Raw genomic sequence first — 15,098 nt, forward strand, 5'->3', positions numbered from 1 at the left:
AAAATTCTTTTGTAAGTTCATAAGCTAAAGACAAATAAATTTAACTTTCAAATGTTTGGAACAAAGTTATGTAATACTTTCTATATCTAAGTTTGATAAGTTGCCTTTCTGTTACAGCACTTGAATATAAACCTCTGTTCTAAGAGAATGTTTTTCTTGTTTATTCATAAGACCATGCTCTTCAAGGAGATAACCACCATCAAAACAAGTTATTTAGATAATAACGTTTTGGAATAAAATAAAAAAATAATTTCGGCTTCCAAAACTCAGGCAGTGTAGCAATTTTAATTTATGGAGTTTGGTAATATGAGATAGAAGTACAGTAAATTACAACCTTTTTTTCATTTCATGAAGGAAGCTGCAGCATTCTTGTTATTTTTATTTATTTATTTTTGCAACTATCTCACTTGAATTCAGCTATTTTCATAATTTCATATTTATTGTAATGTTTATAAATTGGGTTTGAATGGAATGCTAATTCTGATGGAATTATGTTCAGTACTTTGAGTTAGGATGGATTTTAATACTAATAAGATAGTTTTTTTCTTTTATTGAACATTTTCTTAGATTAATTAGTGTATTTTTAGTATATCATTGTTGTTTTAGTGAATCGGTTGTACAGTGATTTCTTAATTTGTGTTTTAAATTACGCCAATTTAAAATAAGTGTGGCAACCATATTTACAGAAAGCGTCATGAGAGGAAGCCAGCCCGAGTAGCTTGCTATTTTTTCATTTTGTTTTGTTGAATATTGTTGATTGGTCATCAATTGGAAACCTAATTATTTTTTTTATTTCATTTATTTTTTTTTATAATGCTTATTTTGTGTTTATTATTATCTTCATGCCTAGTAAGAATTAGAAATAGTTCTAGTGGAAATGATGGTAATAAATTATATAACAAGTGATGATAAGTGCTTGCGGTAATAAATTTCTCTTGAAATGAAACTGGAAGTGCTTAAGCACTATGAATGTTCCATCTCGTCACTCTGAATAAAACCACCCTTCACCTCACTCTTCCCCCCCCGGAATTGTTTGTGTTGTATCATCTATATATGTTGATTAAAGTAAACATTTTTTCTTATTCTACTGAAATAAATAGAGATGAATGAATCTCTTTGGATGCTTATAATTTTCTCTAGTGCCTGCTTCCAACTAAAGAAAATGAATGATGTACCAGAAAAGATAACTTAGTTAGAATCCAAGAGTTACTCTCATTGACCTGCTATTATGTGTTTTAATGATTAATACATTATGTGTGAATTCAAATTGTGAGAGATGTTCTGGAATGTATTTTTTGCTTAGGTTAAGAAGTCACTGTATTTGGTGTATTTACTAATTTATTTGTAGATAAATTGAATTTTATAATCAATTACAAAATATATATAATAAAATAAATAAAAATGATTATGTAATATTAGCAGGAAACAAATGCAAGAATTGGAAAAATGAAAACTAATAATAATAATAATATAGGAATACACAAAGAACATATTGTAAACAGGGATGGTAAAAAATTGATTGACTTTGTAGTTCATAATAATCTTAAAACAACGAATTGTTTCTATAAATATCAAGACATACATAAATATACTTGAGCAGCAAGAGGGTGAAAATCAATATTAGATTACTTTATCTTAAATGAAAGACATCCAAGTCTTCTCTAGATGTTAGAGTCCACAGAGGATATGAAATAAGTAGTGATCATTTCCTTGTTAAAATAAAACTTTAAGATGATAATCTTAAAACTTTTTAAGATTATCATCTAAATGGATAAAAATAACAAGAACAGAAAGAAAATTTAAAACATTCTTTTATAAAACAAAGTATTAAATGATACAAATATACAATGGCTATATGAACAAAGAATTAACCAATATTTAGATAAAATAAAACAAAGTGAAGAAATAGAATGGCTTAATATTAAAATGATACTAAATACAGCTATAAATAAAAGCTTAGGTAAGATCAAAAAATTCAATAAAGAGAAAAAACTGACTGAAGATATGGGATGATACAATCAAAGAAAGAATCAAAATGAAAAAAGCAGCATATGATAAATGGTGCTTTTTTAATTTTTTCAGTAAAAGATTAGAAAATGAAATAGAGTATAAAAGAATAAGAGCCATAGCTAAAAGAGAAGTCAGAAAAAGACATAGAGAATCATGGAACTAATTTGTTTCTAATTTAGAACATGACTTATATAGAATAAGATCCAATGTGTATAAGATTTTTGAAACAATTTGAGTACAGATATTAGAGAAGTGTAAAATTAGACACCAAATTGAAATTAGAGGAATTTCTATAGAGAATTGTGGACAAACAAATATTTTAAAAATGATAACTGGCAAACATTCAATGGAAATGAAATGGAAATAACTAAAGAAGAATTGGAAATCAGCTTGAAAGAAACAAGAAACAGAAAATCACCTGGAGAAGACAAATTAGGTTCAGAATTATATAAATATGCAGGAATAAGGTTTACAGAAAGACTCTTATTATTCTTAAATAAAATCTATTCAACAAGTATCCCAACAGTAGAATAGAAAAAAGCAATAGTGATTCTTATTTTTAAAAAAGGTAATAGAGGTGATCCTAAAAACTATAGAGGTAAAGTTCGACCACAGATGTGAGACCCCTCGACGCTTCTGTGCATGGCAGAAGAAGGAGAATCCATTCTGATAATAGGATAATCGCTCCATCTTGTGGGATGAGTTTATTATTAACTCAGAAAATTAGCTTTTCTATTATGAACATTCTGGATTTTTAAGAGGTAACTATTTTGCTTGTATAAGAATAGGAAAATTTTACGTACAAAGTACATGATTTCGCATGTTGGTGATGAATACATGTATCGCCTTATTCCTTTCTCCCCTTCAACATGAATTATCTTTTCTTGGCACTATGCCAGCTAAGGTTTTCTCAACTGTGGGCAGACTATATAAGTATTCTAAATTTCTGTTATAAAATATACAGCACAATTTTAAATAAACTAATAAAATATTCTGGAGACTTTATAAGTACAAAATGGATTTAGAAAAGGATGATCATACATACACCTGGCCTTTTGCCTAAAATCGATAATAGAGAAAAGAAGAGAATACAATTTAGAAACATATATTGCATTTATTGACTTTGAAAAAGCATTTAATTAAGTTAAAAGAAGAATTTTATTTAACATATTAAAAGAAAGACAAATAACAAATAATATTCTAAAAGCTATCATAAGTATATATGAAAATAATCAAACACAAATAATATTAAATTATGAACTATCATATCTGAGAGAGATAAATCAAGGTGTCCAACAAGGATGTCTCCTTTCAGCAACTGTTTTTAATATTTATTTAAATAAAATACAAGGGTGGTCTGAAAAGTTCTCAGCCTAACAATGAAAAAACGAATTTATAATTGCAAAATTATTTTTATTTTTCACCATAATCTCCTTTAAGACTAATACATTTATTCCAGCAATGCTCCAGCATCATTATCCCATCCCTAGTGGTTCTCAGTAAAATCTGCAAAATACCCCTCTACAGCTGCAATCGCCTCTTGATTCGAAGAAAAACGCTGACCAGTGAGGAAGAGTTTTAGTTTTGGGAAAAGATAGAAGTCAGACGGAGCCAAATATGAGGAATAGGATGGATGTTTCATTAATTCATAGTACAGATCCCTTAATTTTCCCAATGCCAAAACACCTTTGTGGGCAGGTGCATTGTCCTGATGAAAAATGATTTTTTCTTCTGCAAACCAGATCTTTTCTCATGAATTTTTTCATCTAGTCTGGTTAAAAGATTGTAATAATATTGCCTGGTTATTGTTTTACCCTTTTCAAGATAATTAATAAACAAAATGCATTTAGCATTCCCAAAACACCAGTGCCATGACTTTTCCTGCTGATGGAACCGCTTTGTCTTCTTTGGCAATGAACAACCTGCTTCTGTCCACTGTTTTGACTGCTGTTTGGATTTTGGTGTGTAATGGTTAATCCAAGTTTCATCCATAGTAACAAATCAATGCACAAAATCAGTTTTATTTTTATTAAAACGCTCCAAGCACTGTTCAGAGATTTTCATGTGAGTGCATTTTTGATCTGCTGTGAGCAAGTGTGACACCCATCTTGTGCAAAGTTGTTTCATTTGCAATTCTTCATGCACAATATATTCTACACGTTCTTTTGAAATACCTACAGTCTCAGCAATTTCACATGCTTTTACTCGCCAGTCATCCAATACCATATCGTGGTATTGGATGACTGGCTTGATCAATGATTTCTGGTGTTGTTACACTTTTTGGATGTCCTTCATGTGGATCATCTCCAAGGCTAGTACGACCATGTTTAAACTCTGCAGCCTATTTTTAATTTGTCGAAAATGAAGGAGAAGAGTGCCCATAAACTTTGAGCTTCGAATGAATTTCTTTTGGCATTAAACCTTCTTTTACAAAGAATTTTATAACTGCACGACAATTTTATTCATTTCAAGGGATACAAACAACACTTTTGCTTCAAACAAAAGATAGAATGACTTGCAATTTCACATGGATGCTTATGACCAGTGTACCAACATAGAAAAAAAAAAAATCTTGGCGATAGTGTTGCCATCTATGGTCGAGGCCAAGAATTTTCAGACCACCCTCATAATAATAATAAAATGGAATAAAAATTCCCCACTCTCCTTTTTGCTGATTATCAAATACTGAATGCAAATTCTGAAAATAGCTTACTAAAAGATATTTTAAATTTAAATGAAATAGCCAAAGATTATTAAATGAGAATATCAACAGAAAAATAAAAAACGATGGCCTTTAAAGGACAGGATCCAGAATAGTAATAGAAGAACTAAAATAGTAATAGATAACAAGATTTAGAACAGGTGAATTCATTTAGTTTTCTAGGATGCATGATCTCATCCCATCTTCCTTTTACCCTCTTTTACCTTACGGTGTCGAGGGTTTATTGATCATTGGGCCTGAAACCGTTCACGGGATAAGGTGGTCAGTCCTACACCTCGGTGTATCCTATGTCCTGTAGTGTTGAGTTCTCAAGGCCGGTTTGCCTGCTTTGCGAGATGAAAAACCCAGGATAAACTGGGGGGAAAATCCTACTGTCCATGCCCAAGACGGCTAACTTGTCTATGGCTGAGGAAGATCCTTCAGCTCTTCACGTCACTGATGGAAATTGAATCTAGGTCAGTCCTTCTCCAGGCATATGGTTGCGAAGCTCACAGCCACTAGGCTAACCACACTGTGAAAATGAAAAAGATATAAACCTAAGAATTGCAAAATATTTAAAAATAACAGTTTATTATTTAAAGGTTTAATTAACTCTGTATTTAAACCTAATCTAGTTCAAAAACAAACTAGATTAAAAGTATATAATACATTTGCCTGACCAGTCGTATTGTATGGAAGTGAAATGTGGACAATAAAACAAAAAGACAAACAAAGATTTATAATAGCTGAAATAAAGTTTATGAGAAAAACTGCAAAGTATACTCTATTCAATCACAAAAGAAATGAAGAAATTATGAAAGAACCGAACCAGAAATCAGTAATAGAAAAAATAAAGAAACATAAATGGATGGAACAAGTTGAAAGAATGAAAACAGAAAGTTTACCAAAACATGTATTAAGTTACAAACCATTAGGACAAAGAAAACCAGGACGTCCTCTAAAGAGATTCAACAATGACTTCTGAGGCTGGAACGGGCCATTGTAGGCCTAAATCCATGAAAAGTATGACGATATGATGATATATTGCTGATTTAAGGTATTGTATAAAATAACACCAAAATCCCATCAGAACAATACACTGGCATCAAAAGCAAATGCTAATGTTGATGCTGGTGACAAAAACCTTTTTCCCTTTGGACAAAAACATGACATCTATATTTATAATTCCGATGAAGATTTAGAAACCAATATGACAAATTGGTTTTATCAACTAATGACTAAACAATCGATGTCCATCCATCCATCAGTGGCTTTAACAGGAACTTAAGGCTCATGGTCTTCCAAGTATCCTTGGATTTCCTAACCATAATACAAAGATAAGTTATAGGGTTACCCTTATGTCTCTAAGTATTCTTGTGTGTAAATTGTGTGTGTCGGTTTATTTTTTTTGAGGAATGAAAAACCCGATAAATTGAAGGATATAGGATTGGAATGACATATACACACCACATTCTGCTACCTGACAGACAGGTAGAAGAATGTGGTTTATATGGGTTGTCTTTCAGATTAAGGATTACCAGTGGTGTTCCCCAGGGATCAGTCCTTGGACCATTGTTCAATCTATACATTATTCATATTGGAAAGGATCTGACAGGAGTTAATTGTTTGCTGATGATGGAAAGATAAGCAGGGCAATCAACTGTGCTATTGTTACTCAGTTCACAGAATGACTAAAAATGACTACTCTTTCATTTGTTTTATACTGTGTACAGATTCTGTCTCCTGGTTTCAGAGGAGATGAAGAAGCTGTGGAGAGAGTACAAAGAATTACTGAGATGAAATGTAGATTATGAGGAGATTGAGCATATGCAGACTGGAATAATATGAAAGAGACATAAACTTCTGAAAGGATGTTATGAGGTACTGGTTGATGAAATTTTTAACATGGAAGCTGGGGAGAGAACAAAGGGACATCCATGGCAGTTGAGTCTATGTGCAGTTGAGAAGGTGGTGAGAGCTAGATTTTTCTCACTCAGTAGTGAGTGGAACCGCTTGCATGGTGAGTACATCGCATCTGCCATGAATGAGTTAAGTATGACATCTGATGTGGCCTGCCTAAGTTCTTGACTCCCTAGAGGTCTTTAATAATGATAATAATTTTCATAACATGGCTTTACTTTTGTATATAGTGTGAAAAAGGAACAATGATTTTATCATTAGCTTATTTAGCTTAATAAAAGAAATCAGGTAGTTTTTTATCTTCTAATATCAGTATAAAATATGTTTTATTTATTTATGTTGTCTTTTCTCTAGAAATATAAACATGGCTTCATAAGAGATCCTCTTGTTTTAAGTCCCAACCACAAGGTGCGTGATGTTTTTGAAGTCAAAAAGGAGCATGGATTTGCAGGAATTCCTGTTACCAAAAATGGTCAGATGGGCGGAAAACTAGTTGGCATTGTTACATCAAGAGATATTGATTTTATGATGGATGATATGTTTGATCTTCCTCTTTCAAAGGTATAGCAGTAAGATTTTGTTCATTTGTGTTTTTTTTTTTTTTAGTAAAGATACTGGTGGCGGCGAAGTGAAGGTTATCAATTCACAAGTTGATTATTACGGTTTATAGTTTAACAGTGATTTTTAATACTTTTTTTTTATATATCTGTGTCACTCCTATCCACAAATCATTGTAAACCTATTATTACTGTGACTTGGCTTAAATAATATCTATTTGGTGGAGAGGGAACTCCTAGTGATATTACTTATCCTTTTCATTTTCCTCTTCTATACTTTTCTTCATTCATTCTTCATTCTACTTCTGAGTTTTTTACCATTCTCTCTCCAGACCACATGACTGGGAGCTGGCATCTTGCTGTTGTGTGACCTATGGACAGAAAGGGAGATTGGTTTTGCAATCTTCAGCAAAATAAGTGGTCCTAGATGGCCTGGCTGGGACTATTCAATTGACAACAGTGTTGTAGAAAGTCTCCTTCCACATAGTCCAAGAACACAGTTTAAGACTCACTGCAGTGCTGGTATAGCATCCTCTTCTGAGCACATTTATTGCTTGTCATATAGCATGGATGTTTGTGTGTGGCTTTGTGATGGGTCAGAATCTCTGAGCTGAACCAAAAATTCCTTCGACCGTAATTTATTCATCCTCAAACTTTTCATGGACCTCACAAGGGTCTATCTACATACAGATACCATAGATACATCATCTGATAATAGAAATAAGAAACAAAAAATGTCTGATGTATATAAATATACCATTGTGTCTTATTATCCATGCAGGTGAAACAGGTGAAAAGCCAGTAGGGAAAATGTCATCCTTTTTTTATTCAGAAGGATTTAAGAAGAATTGGCAAGCTCTCCCAATACAGTTAAAAAACTATGTTCTGGTGATATTTCTGTAGAAACATCGTGTCAGCAGCATTCAGAAAACTTACAAGAGATAAATGGGGGAGAGAATACCAATTATGCTAATACTCCATGAAACACTCAATAATTCTAGACTAGGTATGAAATTGGATTAGAGTTCTCTTTGATGTACCAGATGAAGAGATAGGAGATTGTGCTCCAGAGCTAACAACTGTCCTGCATCATCTCTCTACACTCTATTATACATAGCTGAAATGCAGGAAAGAAATCATACATCCAACCTGTTCAAAAAGGAGAGATAAAAGTCTACATCAAACTACTGACCAATTGCTGTTACCTCAATCCTCTCCAAAATAACTTAGAAAGTCATCAATTGCGAATTCCTTCACTAACTAGACACCTGCCAATTAGTCAAATACGGATTCTGACATTCAAGATCCACATCTTGCCTCTTAGCTTACATCACCCACCACTGGACATATGCTATGGAAAGGTTTGGAGACACTTGTCTCCAAACTGTGTCACTCACTGTCAGACACTATGTCACTCTTGACATTTCCAGAGCTTTTGATGGTATCATGGCCTACTAAACAAATTCTTCCTTTGATCTACCTGCCACTTTCTGTAATTGGATTGCCATCTTTCACTCTGATCATTCACTGTGTGTCACATGATGTCACTGTGTAATATAATTTATTATTATACTGACTGACAATAAATTTATGTCTACTATTGTTGGAGTCATCAAATGTAGACATAATTACTTGTATATAATTTTTTATATACAGGTAAAAATGTAGTCCAACCTTAGCTTTTGGCACCAGCGTATTCCCAAACAGCTACAACCTGTGACTCTTCAAAAAATAGGTAAATAAACTTCTACTCAGTCCTCACACATGGCATTGTACTTATAGGTCCTTCAGTCTCATGTTTGGGGGAGGAATCCAGTATTAATAAAATCAGGATCTGTTAATGATTCAGGGTTTCGAGAGAGAGAACAACAAAATGCTGACATTTCATGGTCCTAAACCATAACACTCATGTATTGTTTATAAAAGTTTTAATTCTCTGGTTGGATTTTGAGATGCAAGGTTGAACACCTAAGTTTCTAGGAAGGAAAACCATACCTGAGACGATTGAGTAACTTGTTGAATAAAGGCTTAGAAAAAGTTGTTTCACTGGTTGGGAACTGGAATCAAACTTATAACAGTCTTTCTTCCACTGGCATAGTACCATGGATGCAAACAACATTTTCACATGGCTATACAGGTACTTTCACTAAGATAATTTAAAGGTCAGAAAAAATGGTATGCTCAAACAGCCTGTCATGGTTCTACTGTCTTTACCTATCTTTAAATGTGTCCAATAGAACAAACTGGCTTCTGACGAAATTGTGGGTGTTGTGACCAGGTTCTCTCTTTAGTAGCTCACATAGAAGCTGGTTTTCAAAAAGGTTTAAAAACATCAGCAGCATTTATTGATTTGTCAGCAGCCTTCAACACTGTCTGGAGACAAGGCCTTCTACAGGGTGGTTCTAAAGTCCACGTACAAACTTTGAGGGAGAGGTAGAGAACATCAAAATCAACCATATTCACATAGGAAAGCATGACAGGAAATGCCACTGGAAGATACTAACAGGGACACAAAGATACAGAAATAACACAAGGCAGTAAGTAGTGTAAAAACCTTTATTAGACATAACTGAATAGTTCAATAGTAGTTGGATACATAATAAGGTTTCACATCAGGTGCTCAAAGTTACGACCATTAGCAGTGATGCATTCCCCACACTGATGACCCATTGATTGCCGTACATTTTCGAAAATACCTGGAGTTTCCTGGATATTAGCAGTGCCGATGGCAATTCTTGCCACAAGGTTCACGTCAGAGACAACAGGCATCTCGTACACCATGGCTTTAAGGGTCCCCCACAGAAAAATATCAATGCTCAATAAATCATGTGAGCATGGGAGGGGCCATGCGACTGGTCCACCACGCTCAATCCATCGAGCCCCTAAGGACCTGTCCAAATACTGACACACAGAAATGCCAAAATGGGCTGGAGCCCTGTCGTGTTGGAATCACATCTGCCAATGCACAGTCATTGGAACAAATTGTTCAGTAAATCCGTCAGAACTTCTTCCAGAAAGGTCTGAAACCTCTGGGAGGCCAGTCGTGGTGGTAACAGGTATGGGCCGACTAAACAGTCAGCGACGATACCTGCCCATACATTAATGGCAAAGCGTTGTTGTGCAGCATGTGATTGTACAGCATGTGGATTCTCATGGGCCCACACATGAGCATTGTGGTGATTGAAGATCCCCCTTCATCGGTAAATGAAGCTTCATCCGTGAACAAAACACAAGTTGGAAAATCCGGGTCTATGGCACTTTTCTGCAGAAACCACTGCGCGAATTCCACACGTCGAGGATAATCTTTGGCCATCAGTAGCTGGAACCATTGCAGATGAAATGAATGTAGGGATTCAGAGTGCAAAATGCACAATACACTGGATCGAGATACTCCTATAGCAGAGGCAACAGCATGTGTGCTTGTCTCTGGATTATTGTCCATCGCATGCAACACCTCCTCTTCCATGGCGGGATTTCGCATCGATCGTGCCTGTGATTACTGAATGATCCATAGTCACACAAATTCTGATGCAAATGCGCAAACATTTGGTGATGCGGTACACGTCTGTTTGGGTACCTTTCACGTTACATTTGTACAGCGGCTCGTCCATTACTATCAGCTAACTCATAAATGAGGTGCATGTTTGCCATCTCAGTGTTTGTAAAACAATGCATGTTCTTCATATGACGTCGAAAGCTTGAATAAGGAAGCCCCAATTGCTCACCTGGAGTGCTGGCGAACAGCACCACCTATCACTTTCGGTTGGCATTTCCGGTCATACTTTCCTATCTGAATATGGTTGATTTTTATGTTCTCTACCTCCCCTCAAAATTTGTACATGGAATTTTGAACCACCCTGTATATAAATTATATAAAATTATCCCATGTAAAACAATAGTCCATATTATTAACGAGATAGAAGATTTATAGTGGCAATAGGTAATAAAACTAGCAGCGAAAGGAAGTTAAATAATGGATTGCCACATGGATCCATTTTATCTCCCTTATTATTCAATCTGTATATATCTGATCTTCTCGTCACTGCATCAAGGAAATTTTTTATGCCAACGATATAGCAATAACTATACAGCATAAATGCATAAATACAGAAGAAATTCTAAAAGCTGACTTAACTATACTGGATGAATAATTTAATAGATGGAGACTCTGTTTAAATAGGAGCAAAACAGTAATATCTTGTTTTAATCTAAATAATAACTTGGCAAATGTGGAACTAAAATTGAATTGAACAACACTATATTTTCATATAATAAATTCCCTAAGTACTTGGGAGTCACACTTGACCGTTCTCTCACTTTCAGACAACATCTTTCAAACTTGGCATTCAAACTAAGGACATGTAATAATATTCTACAGAGACTCTGTGGCACTACCTGAGGTTCAAGAGCCTCTACTCTTCGTACAACAGCCGTTGTTTTGGTATTCTCAAGTGCTGAATATTGTGTGAAGGCTATTTAGCCACAACTCCTGTGTGGCTAAATAGCCCTCACACAAGGATTATCGATTCTCAATTGAATAATATCTTAAGATTAATTACAGGCTCTATTAGATCGACTCCAACATATTGGTTACCTCTTTTAGCAGGCATCATCCCTACAGAACTATGTAGATTGAATTCTTTAGTCTGTGAATTTCAAAAAATTGCTGATAATCCAAACCTACCTATTTATCAGGATCTCCCAACTCTTAATGTCAATAGATTGAAATCTCGCTATCCATCACTACGAGCAGCAGAAGAACTAGTGCTAAATCATTTTAATCCTTTATCAAAATGGGAGGAAACATGGAAGGAAAATACGAAAGAACATTTGCATAACATCTTTAAAGGTGATCAAATCATTACAGGATCGGATCTACCTCGCAAAACCTGAACAGTACTAAATAGGATTTGGACAAACCATGGCCTATGTGGAGATACCTTCTATAAATGGAACAGACAATCATCTCCAGAATGTGACTGTGGTGCTCCACGACAGACTATGCAACATATTGTAAAAGAATGCACGGTCCGTGCTTATCAGAATGACTGGAATGACTTTTTACAAGCAGCTCCTGAAGCTGTGACCTGGATTACGATTAGATCTGAATTTATAATGATATATATGTTTTTTTTCTTATTATAAAATATTAAGACTTTTAACTTTTATTTATTTTATTTTAATTTTAATTTTCCAACTCCTTGGTTTAGATCTGTCTTCAAAGTTTTTATCTTAAAATATTTTAAATTCTTCAATCCTTTTCATATATAATGACATCATGATTCTCTTTATTAACTATGTATTACATAATTATATAATTATGTATATACATAATTATATATACTTAATTTTCTCTTTATGAGCTATGTATGTATGTCTTTACCTATTTTGATAGTAAAGAGTATAATAAATCAATCCACATCAACCATGAAGGGGGACTATCCAGTCCTCTCCCGAGAGTACCAAAAATGGAAGGACGAAAAAGAGATACAGAATAAAAGCTGAACAGAACATTTCTTAGGATTCAGAGAGGAATCTAGCCAATACAACAACTGTCGTGGAATCCTCTTATCCTGAGAGGGTGGCATTAAAAAAATCATGAGAAGCATCACAAGCCCATATGTCTATTCCATCATCTTATAGATTTTGGCGCACTTGAATTTTATGATCGTAAATGCATCCTCTTTGAAGTGCTTTAATTAGCTAAGCTATTGCAATCTGACTCATGAAACAACTTCTAAAATGATTCCACTAAATAAGAATCCACTTGTCCAAAAGATCATGGCAAGAACAACACATAAAGATAAATAAGACACCTCTACAAAAAACTGGATACTTATGTAACCGCAATCTAAAGTGACTGTGGAATGTCAATTGATGTATTGAACATTTTTCCAGAGAAAGAGATGGACATTGACTTCATTGTTACTTGTGCCATAAGGCTTCTTAAATTCACATGATAACACAAGGAAAATAGTGAATAATATTTATTCAAAAGCCATATATTTCAACCTGAAAATTCAGTTTCTTCAGGTTATTCCTTTGCATTGTTTTATGTATGACATCTTATGCCTTTCACTGTTTCAAATTAATCCATTGTTTGTGTTCTACTTTGTAGTTAACTACCTTTTGCCACTGATGATGACCCCCTATCATTTCTGGCTCAAAATATATGACTTGAATAAATTTTATTCACTCCTTTTCTTGTGTTATTGTGTGAATTGAATTGACCATCCATACTTTCAGAATCGGTTGTCAAAACAGCAGCCCTCTACCTCTCAGAAATTTGATGCCTCCAGTGATTCCTATGGAATATTCCTATTCCTTTGGCTCTAGAGAAAATTATGGAACTTTTCATGGATTATTCTGAAATATTGATATCAGGATCCTTGTGCAGAAACATTAGCTGTTTTCTTTTGACAGGAAACATATTTAAAAGCAAGTGAACACCCTACTTTAACGTATTTCACTTTTATTGTACACATAGGACTGGTGATGGAACCATAGAGGAGTTGACACTAACACAAATGGATGATGCCAGATTGTTGGGCATATGCTTGATGGTAATGACCCATCCCATCTTGACGATGGAAATAATACTTTCCTTCATTTGCCTTCTGTATTCTGCAATAGACCTTACAATCTGCTCCTATTTATAGGATGCTTTCCAGTATATCTTCACAGGAATCATGTTTTCACAGATGTCTAGGTGGAAAATTGACCAAGGTGACTGAATACCTTTTCACATCTTGCAAAGTTTAATCCTGAAATAGTCAGCTAAACACCTTATTAATGAACACACTGATGAGTGTTGTATTGTCTAAGCAGGACAATAAATGTTCATTAATTCATTCAATATGTTACAGGACAGCTGTAATGCCAAAAAACATCATCCTAATTTCTTCTCTTTCAAAAACCATGGTTAACTCCGAGTGCCAAGCAGCCAAACAAGATTAAGACAGAGCATGGGATATCTTTCAGAGATGCTTCTGCATTAAATCACATAGCCTTTAAATGTGCTCAGAAAAGCATGTTACTATATGTCAGAGTCAAAAACAATCATGGATCCAGTTTAGATCATTTATTAATCATGCAACCAGTGCAAAAGTGGTATAGAATAAAATCTAGAAAATGAACATTAGATATTGAACACACTATTTGTTTATCATGGAATGGATATATAGGTGCCAAACCCGAAGCAATTACGGACACTTTAGGCTTTGCTAGAATCTGAGCAAGAACTTCATATTCTCATGAATTTTTGATAGTCAAGGACCAATAAGAGAAACAGGGATTCAAATGTGTTAGAGCTGTACAATCAACTGTTCATTAAGGAAAACCTGAAAAGAGCACTTTTACACTTTCCTGCCAGTGCTATAGGATCTGATGATATCCATTTTAAGATGATAAAAACATCACTCAGTATCTTCTGTAGATCTCTTTCTCTACAGCAGAATACTTTCCAGGGAGAAGTTTCTAGACTCATGATATATGGTAATTGTCATTACCTTCCCCAAAGCCCGGAAATATTCAACACAAGCAAACTAGTTTATCGATCTGACCTGTACAATCAACTGTTCATTAAGGAAAACCTGAAAAGAGCACTTTTACACTTTCCTGCCAGTGTTATAGGATCTGATGATATCCATTTTAAGATGATAAAAACATCACTCAGTATCTTCTGTAGATCTCTTTCTCTACAGCAGAATACTTTCCAGGGAGAAGTTTCTAGACTCATGATATATGGTAATTGTCATTACCTTCCCCAAAGCCCGGAAATATTCAACACAAGCAAACTAGTTTATCGATCTGACCAGCTGTCTTTGTAAGATTCTGGAAAAAAATAATATTTTTTTCCAGAATTCCAGATTCCACAGATAATTCCAGTGGTATTTAAAAGGCAATGATCT

The 15,098-nt window shown here is 34.3% G+C and overlaps 1 protein-coding gene across 2 annotated transcripts in view; it reads left to right on the forward strand.

Annotated features, from left to right (window-relative positions):
• LOC150108370 (inosine-5'-monophosphate dehydrogenase 1a-like) overlaps nt 1–15,098 on the forward strand; it is a 123,773-nt gene that overhangs the window by 32,818 nt on the left and 75,857 nt on the right. For both annotated transcript variants that reach the window (XM_090415769.1, XM_090415770.1), the window contains exon 5: nt 6,986–7,192. In XM_090415769.1, the coding sequence (XP_090271895.1) occupies nt 6,986–7,192 (207 nt within the window). The remainder of the gene's footprint in view (nt 1–6,985; nt 7,193–15,098) is intronic.

The sequence above is a fragment of the Typopeltis vanoorti genome, chromosome 3 (assembly GCF_054136105.1).
Source record: "Typopeltis vanoorti isolate ZY-2024b chromosome 3, IOZ_Tvanoo_1.0, whole genome shotgun sequence".
NCBI lineage: Eukaryota > Metazoa > Arthropoda > Arachnida > Uropygi > Thelyphonidae > Typopeltis > Typopeltis vanoorti.